This window comes from Cajanus cajan, chromosome 6 (genome assembly GCF_000230855.2).
Source record: "Cajanus cajan strain Asha chromosome 6, NIPB_CcT2T_4, whole genome shotgun sequence".
Classification (NCBI taxonomy): domain Eukaryota; kingdom Viridiplantae; phylum Streptophyta; class Magnoliopsida; order Fabales; family Fabaceae; genus Cajanus; species Cajanus cajan.
The window spans coordinates 34,801,362-34,814,821 of NC_138522.1; the positions used below are offsets into that span (position 1 = coordinate 34,801,362).

The 13,460-nt window shown below is 33.5% G+C and overlaps 2 protein-coding genes across 2 annotated transcripts; one reads left to right on the forward strand and one right to left on the reverse strand.

Moving 5' to 3' along the window:
- Positions 1 to 816: 816 nt before the first annotated feature.
- Positions 817 to 8,782, forward strand: LOC109816251 (CDPK-related kinase 4). The gene is made up of 11 exons (XM_083076956.1): positions 817 to 1,667; positions 3,227 to 3,357; positions 3,491 to 3,532; positions 3,658 to 3,766; positions 3,874 to 3,952; positions 6,584 to 6,880; positions 7,016 to 7,125; positions 7,250 to 7,354; positions 7,583 to 7,645; positions 8,086 to 8,253; positions 8,338 to 8,782. The coding sequence occupies exons 1-11, from the start codon at positions 1,140 to 1,142 to the stop codon at positions 8,482 to 8,484; spliced, it is 1,779 nt and encodes a 592-aa protein (XP_082933082.1). The 5' UTR covers positions 817 to 1,139; the 3' UTR covers positions 8,485 to 8,782.
- A 3,742-nt stretch (positions 8,783 to 12,524) lies between these two features.
- On the reverse strand, positions 12,525 to 12,896 carry LOC109816257 (SAUR-like auxin-responsive protein family). The gene has a single exon (XM_020381187.3). It carries the CDS (start codon positions 12,894 to 12,896, stop codon positions 12,525 to 12,527), a length of 372 nt encoding a protein of 123 aa, XP_020236776.2.
- Between the last annotated feature and the right edge of the window lie 564 nt (positions 12,897 to 13,460).

Genomic DNA, 13,460 nt, shown 5'->3' on the forward strand with positions numbered 1-13,460 from the left:
TACTCACATATTTTTACATGAATTAGATAATATAGCATGTGCTTAAAGTTAAACCAGAAAAAGGATAAAATGTTGCAAAATATTATTACATGAAAACAGTAAAAAAGTTGAATTTGTGATAATAAATGGTACGTTACTCGCAACATTTATAAAAATTTTCAGTTGAGAATTTCCCCAAACGGTAGATATGTTCCCTAAAATATACATAGCAAATTTTAATTTGGAAAATCCGAAAATATTATTGCATCCAAGTGTGTTGTTCCCCTCGAACAACATTACATTAAATGTAGTTCAACAAGAAGAAACCCCAATTTGAATGCTGGACTATCATCATTTATTTGTCCAAAGAGGTAACCACGAGAAGACCGAAGAAAAAGGAGTGACCAAAATAATAGTTGCCCAAAAAGTTAAAATCCTAGGCACATAGCGCCAATGCTGTGGTGATGAAAGAAAATGTTTCATTTTTCAACACCACAGAACACAAGTTGTTGTTGATGCACAACGGGGTTTAATTTCATGGAAAAATCCTCGTATATTCTCCCGTCCTCCAAGGTTATTGACACTGTCTGCTTGCAGCGTATGAATTCGAATCGGTTACCTTCGATTGCGTGTATAAATAATAAGACTCGTTCTAAATGTTTATTTAAATATATAATAATTTTAACTTAATGTATATTTGTGATAAATGATTGTCTTAAAAAATATGCCAAAAATAATTTGGATTATTTGAGATGAAACTAAAATTTCAAGATTTTCCAAAATTGTGGTAGGGGAAAAAAGAATGGAAATCTGAAAACACGAAGGCATGAGATGAAGGTGGCTGAAAGATCCAACCAACGAAGGAAGCAATTTACTTTCATACATAAATGAATACAGTTGGACCGTGTCGTATTAATCTTAAATTAATCCTCTCTCTGACCTTACAAATTTAACGCTTTCCCTTTCTTTCTTTCTTTCTTTCTTTCTTTCTTTCTTTCTTCTACTTTTACTCCTTCACCACTTCTCCTTTTTTTTTCCCTCTCTATCGTTCTCTCTCTACAGTGTAACCTCATCTCACTTTCGCCGGTGAAGTTATTTTTTTTTTCTCTTTGTCTTTCTCTCTCTCTTGTTGACTTCGCCGATCACCGTCGCCGGCGGCCATGGGGCATTGCTGCAGCAAAAACATCGCCGTCAACAACGAGGCGGTGAGCGCCGATCACCGCCCCAAGACGCCGCATTATGGGCCGGCGTCGCCGCCGCCGGCCACGGGGAGTTCGGTCTCCGGCGCGACGCCGGGGAGGAACACGCCGGCGCACTCGTTTTCGACGAGTCCGTTTCCGAGTCCTCTCCCGCCGGGGGTGGCGCCTTCGCCGGCGAAGACGCCGGGGAGGAAGTTCCGGTGGCCGTTGCCGCCGCCCTCGCCGGCGAAGCCGATCATGGCGGCGCTTCTGCGGCGGCAGGGGAAGGCGAAGCCGAAGGAAGGGCCGATACCGGAGGAGCAGGGGGAGGGCGGGGAGGGAGAGAGGTCGCTCGATAAGAGCTTCGGTTATGGGAAGAATTTTGGGGCAAAGTTTGAGTTGGGGAAGGAAGTGGGTCGAGGGCATTTTGGTCACACTTGTTGGGCCAAAGGGAAGAAGGGTGACCTTAAGGGGCAATCTGTTGCTGTGAAAATCATATCCAAAGCTAAGGTGAGAGGGTTTGTTTTGTTTGAGTGATTTTGTGTAATTTTGTTTGTGAAGATCATGTGATGTTTTTTTTTGTTTACTTGGAGTTGGAGATGGTGTACGTTGACTCTTGGTCAATTCAGGATCAGTTTGACTGCTTGCATCCTTGTTTTGGGACTGGAATTTCATGTAACGTGTGATTAGTGTTTGACTGATTGTTTAGCTTTTTGGGTTTGGAAGTTCAGTTTAGTTTAGCAGTCAGGTCTGCTTCTTGGGGAAGTTGTATGGTATTGGTTTTGCATTTGTTTCAATTTATGTAAATATGTTGTGTGTGTGGATATACTAATAGTGTTATGGAATTGGAACTTGCTGAGGTGGTTGAGGTTGTGTGATGAAGTTCTGAATTGTTTTGTTGGAGGTGATCGAGGTTGCTTTCTGGTTTCCGATGCTAAACTAAGCATTGTTGTTGTTATTTTCTAAGCTAGTGCTGGTATCCGAAAGGAAAATGCCATGGAGAACTGTTTTCTGGAAGAATTTATGAAAAGTGTGGAATGGAAGTCGTTAAGCGATTTGTTAGGTCGTCAGTTGGACGGTTTTTTAGGGAAATTATGGGGAAAAGCTAAGATGGCAAATGATGTTGGCTGTAACGGCTGCTTTATCTTGAAGTACCTGCTTGGTTTCTTGGGAGCATACAAAATATTTTTGAGGATAGGTGGCAGAAATGGTTGAGTTATGGGGCAAGTAAGCAAAAGGTGAAGTTGTAACCTCATTAGTGTGGACAAGTTTGGAAAGTGTGACTTTTGCTCAAGTTATTCCATATGTGTGGACTATGAGTCGTCTCTAGATGTTTTACATTTGTTCTATCGATGGCCATTAGGTTGTGGCCCAAATGGTCAAGATTCTGTTGTTTGAGTTGTGAAGCTCGGTGGCTATATAACCTAGTTGCCAAAGCACAAGGATATAGCAGGTGGTTTGCACAAGACCTTGTTGCCAAAGTAACCTGTGTGTTTGACAAAAGCTGTTTTATGCGCTTTGGTTTGATCATCTTAAACGTAGTGCTACTTAGTTGTAGATTAAAGAATCCATATAGTGAACCTGGTTGTTTATTGTTTTCTTCCTCCATCATGAGCCAAATTGGAGGATAGCAGATATAATTAAAAGGAAAAGAAGATGGAAAAGAAAATTAAGACCCTGGAGAAAGGGAACAAAGAGAAGCTTATTGACAATTGATGAATGTTATAAGAATTGATCCTTTACTCCAAGCCCAATGGGCATCAAATGATGTAAAAACCTTCATTTCAGTTGCTTGGCCTTTGATAGCTGATGTTTACGCGAAGAGTATGTGCAAAAGCTGAGTCCATACTTCTGCAACTTTCCATTATTCTTCCAAACAATCAAATTGGAGTTTAAGAGTAAATACCAATTGGTGCGGGAGAATTACGGAGTGTGATGTTGTGATCATAGATCCATAGTTTGATTTATGACATCCATTGACATGATTTGAGTTTTGATTTTCAAGCTTTTGTCATTGTTTGATAATGGTGGTTACTGGTTATTATAACTAACCGATTTTTATATGGCAGATGACTTCAGCAATAGCAATTGAAGATGTACGGAGGGAGGTGAAAATGTTGAAGGGCTTATCTGGACATAAAAATTTGGTCAAGTTTTATGATGCATTTGAGGATGTCAACAACGTCTATATTGTTATGGAGTATGTGCAGAAACAATTATTTCTGAACATCATTATGCATACATTTTTTTAAAATTTATTCAGTATAATAGAATTTTTTATAATTGGATATTTATTCTGAAGTAATGGGATATACTTTTTTTGTTCTTATCAGGCTGTGCGAGGGTGGAGAATTACTTGACAGAATTCTAGATAGGTAAATTTGAAAGGCTATTTTTCATTTGTACCATTCGTAGTTTTTGTCTCTCCATACTTTCTTTACAGAAGTTTGATTTTGATCACATGATTATAATTGAAATGATTTGATCTTATTTGTTAAAGAGGTGGAAGATATCCAGAGGATGACGCGAAAGCTATTCTTGTACAAATTCTAGATGTAGTTGCATTTTGTCATCTTCAAGGAGTTGTTCATCGTGATTTAAAACCAGAGGTAAGAGATTGTGAAATTTGAGCAACTTAGAATAATTTGGTTGTGCCTTTCAATGAATAAGCTATTTTATGTTTGCATAGTTACCTCTAATATCTTTTGCTTTGCAGAATTTTCTTTTTGTCTCAAAAGATGAGGATTCTGTTCTGAAAGTCATTGATTTTGGGCTATCTGATTTTGTTAGACCAGGTAATATCATTAAACCAACGTGAGTAGTATCCAAGTTATTAAATTTCTCATATATAGTTTCGTCTTACTCTTAGCTTTTGTTCATAATGCACTGGCAATTAAATTCAGTCATTTAATCGGCTGAAGGATAACCAAGGACTCAATTATAGGACAGTTTTGTACTTTTGTGGTCAACACTTTTAGATTTTGAAATATTGATAGTGTAATGGAGGACTAGTGATATTTTACATATATCAGTTCATCAATTGTTAATTTGGAATAGACATCTAAAATTAAATTTTAGCACTTGTACATAAGAACTCAACATGCCTGAGATTTTTTAATAATTTTTTCATTTCCTTTAAATATTTGGTAAATATCTTAATTTCAGCATTGATTATGATATCTTGATAAAATTTCTAGTTCCTTGAGAGTAATATTTTCAAATGGCTTCTGCTTCATGTAGACATTTTGCATGATATTTGGTTTTCTCTCAAGTCTTTATCTGGAAACACATTTGAGATCATATAATCATAATATATATTAGTAGAGTTGAATAGGATGGTCTTATTTATCATATGTCATTTTCTATTCCTCTAAGGCCTTTAGTTGGATTTGTTCTCCAAATTTATGACCATATTCTTTACAAAGTTACCTTTTCTCTTAACTTCAGCAACTTTGATGACAGATCAGTCTTGTTTTTTCTGTCTTAAATATTACTGGTTTAATTGATATATACTCTTCAGTGGAATTGATGTTAAATAATGAAAGTGTCTGGGAATGATATTTTAAAGGTTAAATTATACTTTTGGTCCTTTATCTTATTTGTTAGATTCATTTTGGTCTTTTATCTTTTAAAATGTTTATTATGATCTTTTATCTCTTAAATTTGGACCAATTTGGTCCTTTTTAAACAATGATTATTTTTAATTTTGAGAAATGATTTTGAATTATATTTTTGACTGATTTAAGACTTGAAATTCATCTTAATATATTCATTTATATGAAACAGTTGAATGCAACTAAAGTTCCAATAAAAAGTATTATAAACATGGTGAAAATTGCATAAAAATAACTCCAAAATGCAATTGAAAATTCAAAAACTTTGAGACATTTTTCACATGATTTTCATTATGTTATACCTCTTATGGATCTAAACATCAATTGGATTGTATAGTTTTTATATAGTTGAATCTATTGTTACAAGTTTTACATCTTAAATTGGTCAAAAATTGATTTAAGATTATATCGTAAAGTTAAAAATTGTTGTTTTAAAAGAATCAAATTGATCCAAATATAAAAGATAAAAGACCAAAATGAACATTTTAACAGATAAAGGACTAAAATGAATCTAAAAAATAAGATAAAATACCAAAAGTATAATTTAGCCTATTTTAAAACTTGGTTTAAAAGAATTGATGTGTGGATGGGTTTTACTTTTATATGTCAAATCAGATTGCCATCAAAAGCACAATATTATTTTAGTTTTAAAAGAACGTAGACATGAGGTTATTTCAGTAACTATACCAATTTGATCTTACTTCTTTCTAGTGTTGTTTCTGGTAAAAGCTAACTGTCATTCCTTTCAAAATAATTGATTCATCTTATCCTGTTTAAGTTGAGAACTATTATAGAAGAAACAAAACACTTCTCAATTTTGCTGGACTGTGCAAACTCCACAAATGGACATGTGAAACACTTCAAAATCCAAAACAAGTTCATGTGGTTAGCATGTATACATGGGCATGTGTCTTTATGACTTCTGATTTTCATTATTTCATTATTTAGAGAGAATTAAATTTGGTATTATTATCTCTGAATTTGTCAGAAAGCAATTTCTTGTTACACATGCTGGGATGATCAAATTGTTGATTGTGGTCGAAGAAAGGCAGCTATTAAACAATCCTCTAGTTTTTCAGATCTTCATATTACTCTGCTTCTGCTATCTTTTGGGGAGCTCCTGCTTGGTGCTTGCCCTTAAAAATACATTACCTATGATATACTGTTCTTGCCTTGTGGGCTGAGAATGTACTCTCCAGTTTTGAGTGTGGCATACAGCTCACAGCTTGGCAGGAATGAGAAGAGGTCTTTAAAAACAGGGATGAAAATGAGGGATGTCTAAACATATATAATCTCAATTTGCCTTGTCAATTTTCTCTCCCAACATTTCTTACGGTCCCAAATTCACTTCACATTTTATACCTTCCAATTTTTACTCTTACCAAGCCAATCCTAATTCCATTTAAAATAGATTATTCACTCCCTTTAATTTTATATTCTTGCAGATTGTACCGATTCTAATCTGGCAAAAATGCTAGTAGAGTATTCATTTGAAAACTTTGCTAATATCTGTATTATTATTTTTGTGTCTAGTTTGGTTAAAATCATGGAGTCATATTAAGAATAATTTGATTCTTTCCTACCTGTGCTTAAAAATTTCCTTGTTCTAAGCTCTGCTATAATTTTATGTTTCTTTATCTAATGCTTTTCTCTGATTCACTGGTTGAAATGAATCTCAGGATATGCATTAATTCTTGGTTTAGGAATGCCTCTAGTGTCTGAAATGAATAAATGTCATTTATTGTCTTAGAATAAGCGGTATCCTCTTATTTATTCTTTCACTACCAGCACTGACTTCTAATAAACATGCAGATCAACGCCTCAATGATATTGTTGGCAGTGCCTACTATGTTGCACCTGAAGTGCTCCATAGATCTTACAGTGTTGAAGGAGACTTATGGAGTATTGGAGTTATATCATACATATTGTTATGTGGAAGTAGACCATTTTGGGCACGCACTGAATCAGGAATTTTCCGGTCTGTGTTAAGAGCGAATCCTAATTTTGATGATTCACCTTGGCCATCAATATCACCAGAAGCTAAAGACTTTGTGAAGAGACTTCTGAACAAGGACCACAGGAAAAGGATGACTGCTGCTCAAGCTTTAGGTATGTTTCATTATAAAGTTTTGCCCCGTCCTTGTTTAACTAAATAAGATATTGCTTGTCATTGTAATTCTTGCTAACACTCCCAAATCTTATTCTTTGGTTCTTGCTAATGGTGTGTTTCCTCTATGTTTGCAGCTCACCCATGGTTGAGAAATGAAAAAAATCCTATTCCTTTAGATATTTCGATTTACAAGTTAGTAAAGTCATACGTGCGTGCCTCACCGTTGAGACGCGCTGCGTTGAAGGTAGTCGCCTGTTATGCTTCCATTAAAACAAATGCGTATTATATCCTCCCCTTCTTTGGTGAGGATAGGGGACAATAAAACATGAGTAATGTTGTCTGTTTTGCCTTTCTTTATATTAATGCAGGCTCTCGCAAAAGCATTGACAGAAGACGAGCTAATCTACCTTAGAGCGCAGTTTAACCTCTTGGAGCCTAAAGAAGGCTACATTTCGCTCGAGAATTTTAGAGTTGTAAGTTTATGATTTTTGCAAATTTTCCGGGTGACATTAAACTGTCTTCTTATTCTTAAATAATGACATACAATATGATTATATATTAACTGTATATAATGTTATACTCATCTGGTAGCTTCATTAAATTAATCAGCCTCTGATTAGTCTTTTATAGTTTAAACTTTGTTGTTGGTTTTATTTGCTGTTGTTTCCAAAATATCTAAACTGAAATAATAAGAAATACAGGCTCTCATGAAAAATGCAACTGATGCCATGAAGGAATCAAGGGTCCCTGACATTTTAAATTTGGTGAGTAATCTTTCATTTGTGATTTAGATGTATTTATTTTTCTTTCATTTCTCTCCATTCTAATATTTTAGTAGCCGTTTTGATCCTAGTCTATCATGTACCGTTTCTGGATTGATAGATCTTACAATAAACTGAAAACAAGTTGCATGAATGTGAGGAGACTTAAATGCTGTAACCAGCATGTCCTTCACATGTACTTGACAGTGGTATATAATGAAAATAGGTGTCAAGAAGGAATGCAAATGGTATAATTGATTAATTTTGACAGTGCAAAATCAATCTTACCCTGTTGATCAGTGCCACCAACATTGCTCATATTGGATTGTATCTTTAACTGATTTGTTTTAATTTCTGTTTTGTTCCTTGTGAAAGTGCATTATTGTTTCCTTTTCATACATTTATAATATGGAAAAATTGAAATGCTTATTTCTTGAAATAAGATGGAGCCACTCTCCTATAAAAAAATGGACTTCGATGAGTTTTGCGCTGCTGCAATCAGTGTATACCATCTGGAAGTTCACCAAGAATGGGATAGAATCGCTACCACAGCTTTTGAGTATTTTGAGGAGACAGGAAACCGAGTCATTTCAGTTGAGGAGTTGGCTCAGGTTTGCACATTATGGTGTTAAATGTTAATTCTGCCTTAGAATTTGTTTAATAACCCAATAAGACCAACCTTTTAATGTTTTCAGGAGATGAATTTGGGTCCATCAGCTTACTCTTTTATTGGTGACTGGATCAGAAAATCTGATGGAAAACTCAGCTTGGTCGGATATACAAAGTTTTTGCATGGTATCACGGTGCGTAGTTCAAATACAAGACACCGACAGCTAGGATAACTAAAAGGGAGATTTTATTATTATTATTATTATTATTATTATAATATTTGTTGAAATTAGTTTGTGTCTTTTTTCTTTCTTTAATTTGAATTGAAAGGAAAATGGTACGGAGTCTAAGCAATTTTTTTGGGGGGTTTTGGGGTGTGGATCATGGAGAAACAGAGCTAACATATTGTTTTGTTCCTCATGTGATTTGCGGTGCAAAGCAAAAATATCTTATTTTACTTGTGAGCCAAAATGCCACTTGCTTTCTTGTAAGATTTCGTGTGAATATTAAAGACGCTTCTGTTTGGGTCAACTTCATCTTGTGGTAACAATGTCGCACTTTGTTTAGTCCCTAAATAAATTAAGGTAGAGAAATGCGACGGTGAACTTGGTCAAATTCTTCCACGGTTTAAGAATATATTGCATTTGGTCTACAATCCAAATCCTCGTTCTAAACGATGTACGTTTCTCGTTTTAGCTCTAGTCAAATGACGAAACGTGCTCATAAACGGGGTTACGTGATCGCCTAACGCTTGTTACATTGTACTTGTATTTATTCAAAGAATTGGATTTACGACAGAATTAAAATAACCATGCAGGTTTTACAATATTGGGACTCGTATAAAACACAAGTTGAGGAACAAAGGAAATATAAAAAAAAATGAGTTAGGAATTTGGGAAACCCCGTATAGATAGAGACTTGCGCATTAAAGAATTGGAAATTAAAAGACCTACCCAACTAAACTTTGTCCACATTGTGAGTGTGAATGGGGTCTAGGTAAGGATAACTAAACATGTTACGTCATGATGAATTAAGAAAGAATTTAAAATGAAAAAGGATGCAGAGCAGAACATGGCATGTTATGTTGACGAGGGAGAGAATTGGTTGTCCAAGGCTGGAACAAGTAAAAAGCTGTTAATTTCAGTAACCTAGATTGGAATTGGCCACCAAAGATAGACACGGACTGGTTGAATTAATGTTCACGAGTGCTGACAGACAGGAACTAATTTGGGTAGGTTTATATGGTACCAATCATAAATGAATAATGTTATTTGAGCTTTTTTTATTATATTTTTCATAGCATTTTTTTTTCTACCACCAGGATAAGCATATTGCCAAACCAAAGTCAGATATGCATGAATTCAGAAATGAAATCTTTAACCACATGTTTATGAGAAAATGTCAATGTTTCATAACATTTATTTTATCTCATAATTTATTTAGATCTTTTATCATTAGTTTACTTCCGACTACTTGATATAGTTTCGCGTTTTGTATTTTAAGGATTTGACTCATTGAAAATATAAAATACACTCTAGAAATTAAAGTATAGTTAAAATTATTAATTTTAAAAAAATATTGGTTAATATTATGATAAAATATAATATTTAAACCACCAAATATTTGAATTTATTAATTTCAAATTTGAGTCCTTGATATATATGGTATTAAATAATTGGAATAATTACTACAACCCAAGTAGTTTTTAGTAACATTTGAAAAATGTAACTTAATTATGTATAAATGTTACTAATTTGTTTTAGCAACATATTATCAAATGTTGTATATAGTTTATATTGCTAAAGACTTTTAATAACATTTTTATATAATTAGACAACATTTTTCAAATGTTAGCAAAGTAGTATTTTTGTAACATTTTAATGATGTTGCCAATATTTTGTTAATTTTATAAAATGATATAATTAAGTTTAATTTAGATATATTACTATCAATTATTATATTTTTATGTCTGTTAAACTCCTAGGAATTCTTTGAGTAAGTTTAATTTAGATATATTACTATAAATTCCTAGGAATTCTTTGAGAGAAGTTTAAAGACATTCTTAATTAGTTACCACTAATTATATATAAAATATCAAATTTCATTTATCTTAAGTATAACTATATGATTATATATACTCTTTATGAGTCATTAATCTATTCGATGTAAGACTATAATTATGGATAACAATTACAGATAAGAGAATTTTTTTTTACTTGATGTGCGACTTTGATTTTAAAAGCAATTATAGTAAAATTTTTCAAAAAATATGTTGCAAAATAACTTATATAAAATTTTTTTACTCGATATGAGACTTTGATTTTGAAAACAATTAGAAAGAATAATATTAAAATAAAAAATGTTACTCTATCTATAATGACATTTTTTAAAAAAGTGTTGCAAAATAACCTATTTGTTTAATATATAGTAACATTTTAATAAATGTAAACAAGAAAATGTTGCTAAAGAATTAAAATCTAGTAGTAAATATTAATAAAATTATTGTTTATAGGAATCTACCTAACTTGAGCATAATTAAGCTGAGAATGCATATGGTCTTTACAAAAATAAATACAAGTTTTAACCTTTAATTTATTGTCAATGCTTATTGTTTCCTATATTTTAGAGGAACTAAATCTATATTTAAAGTGCTACTTTTTATTTTAAAAAAGACAACTTTGATCAAAATTCTTACATGTCATCAAATTCTTCAATTAAATAATAACACTCGGATATTATTTAAAATTCTGCAACACATGCTTAACGAAAGATACTAATGATTAGAAAGAACATTCATCATTTGAATGGAAAATTTGATGATAAAGATATAAGTAACTCTTTTTTTTTTTTTTTTTTTTTTAATATTTTTTATCAACTGAATAATGACACATGGATGCTTATTCAAAATTCTGCAACACATGCTTAACGAGATGCATTAATTATTAGCAAAAACATTCATGTGGGATGTGAACATTTTGATGAAAAATTGATGATAAAGATATAATAAGTAATTAACTTGGTTTTCACCTGCTAAACATGTCTTCAAGCATGTAACTAGCTAGTGTGAAAATTTAATTTGTAAGTATGAACGAGACACAAGGTGGGAAAATTTCAAAGAAACACCGAACAAATGTCTTGCTGTCTTATTCGCTTAGAAAATAAATATTTGATTTAAAAAAATAACAAAGCCAACCAAATGTGATGACTTTTGTAAGCAATTGGTGACTTCCCACAACCACAAAAGTTGATTTGCATTTTAGCATTTTTTTACACGTAATAATAAATTTAGAAATTAGATTCAAAGTCAAGATTGCCCACATTCGTAGGAAAATATGATCGCCATATTGTGTTTGTTGACACTAATCCACGCTGGATTTGCTTGACAGCTCAAGAATAGAATGTGCAAAACACTTTGATTTGAGAATCCATAATAGCCCATTAACCCGAATGTCATGATTTTTCCAAGAAAATTATCAACGAGTCCTTGATGCTGTTTCAGGAAAATCCTTGCTTTTGGGAGCGTAGATCCGATGAAATAATAGGAAGTGTGCACGCCAAATCTCTTTTGGACCACACAACCCGTTCACCAAACTTTCTATGAAATTCTTAATCACAACCATATATAAATATATAACCCCACCAACCAAAGCTAAGCGACTACACATATATACTTGATTACCAAAGAGAAAATAAACGACATAATAGCTCAAAAGCAAGACCTTCAAATTTTGTGTATGGACCTCTCATCATGAGTCCGTGTCCACTTTTAGCCACAAAAAATATAACGAGATAAACTAGATCTTGTATTTTTCAAGTTTATAAGGCAAAAAAAAAAAAAAAAAAAAATTAAAGAAGGAATACAAAAAAGAAAAAAGAAAAAGTCTACCCTTATCTTTATTCCAAATTCCTACCGTGTCTTTCACGCTTGCTACGTCCAACAAATTAACAGCTATATGCTTTTTTTTTTTTTTAATAATTGAAAACAACTATCTACTTTAATTCGTTCACATTAAAAATAAAATTGAAATAACAAAGAAAGACAAACGACCAGGAATTCATGGATCACATCACAAATCACAGTATACCTTTCAATTCAATTTCCACCGATCAAACAATGGTACCCAAAAATAAAAATAAAAAACCATGCAAACTAAGATCCAAATTTATCGTCGTTATCACATCATTAATGCAACACCACATTCTAGGCGTCGCCGAAAACAATAAGAAGAAAAATAAAATTAAACACGACATGTACATGATTTGGTATGAATTATCAAACTTTAAAGCACCAAGCATGATGATGGTGGAGACACTTCTCCCTATCAATGATGCCTTGGACGGTGCGGAACTGCTCCACGTGGCATGGTATCGTAATTGGTCCTTTCTGATCGAAGCCGTATTCATCTTCAGCTTCTTTGAGCAACTGCATGAAGAGTGGATGGTTCATGTACATCACAGGGATCACAAACCTCTGTTGCTCCTCTCCTTGCCCCACCAAGATCGCCAAACACCCTTTTGGAACATCCTTCATGTCCTTCTTCTCATGGTGGTGGTGAAAGTGGAGTTGAGGGATGTGAAGATGAAAGCTCATGTGATGATGATGATGGTGGTGCTTTTGATTATGATGATCACTAAGGATCCCCATGTTAAAAAGTATGATCAACCCAAGAAATTAAGCTAGCTAGCTAAAAAAAAGTTTAGGTTTAGTGAGAATAATGAATTTGGTGAGCTAGGGTTATAAGAAAACGAGAGAGAAAGGCCAGGGATCAGAGGCTGATATGGCGAGGTTGAAGAGGGTGAGGGAAGAGTCGGTGAGAGATCTTGGGATATTGCTCATGATAAATGGAAATTACATAACAAAAAAGAAGAAGGGTCGAAGAGGATTTGCAAAGGGTGATGAAGGGGTGTATATATATTTATATTGGGAGGGTTAGGGTAGTGGTGGTTTTACAATATTGATGTGAATGTGAATATATTATGCGAGGGGAGAGCGTTGTGGTGGGACATGCATGATGATGCTTCTAGGGTTTGCTTACACTGTACACAAAGATTTGTTTGTTCTAGAGAGAGAGAGAGGGACCCTAAAGCTTAGGAGAGTAATATATCTTTTTCTTCCTTAGATGATTGGAATGGTGATGTGACTTAATTTTATTGGATGGTCATGCTGCTAGCATATATTCTGTGTGATTAAAGTAAAAGCCAATTTCTA

Excerpts from the sequence above, each read along its gene's own strand:
- LOC109816251 (XM_083076956.1), top strand. The coding sequence starts at position 1,140 with ATGGGGCATTGCTGCAGCAAAAACATCGCCGTCAACAACGAGGCGGTG. Across the intron at positions 3,358-3,490 it reads AACGTCTATATTGTTATGGA|GCTGTGCGAGGGTGGAGAAT; the intron begins GTATGTGCAGAA and ends TGTTCTTATCAG. Across the intron at positions 3,767-3,873 it reads ATCGTGATTTAAAACCAGAG|AATTTTCTTTTTGTCTCAAA; the intron begins GTAAGAGATTGT and ends TTTGCTTTGCAG.
- LOC109816257 (XM_020381187.3), bottom strand. The coding sequence starts at position 12,896 with ATGGGGATCCTTAGTGATCATCATAATCAAAAGCACCACCATCATCAT.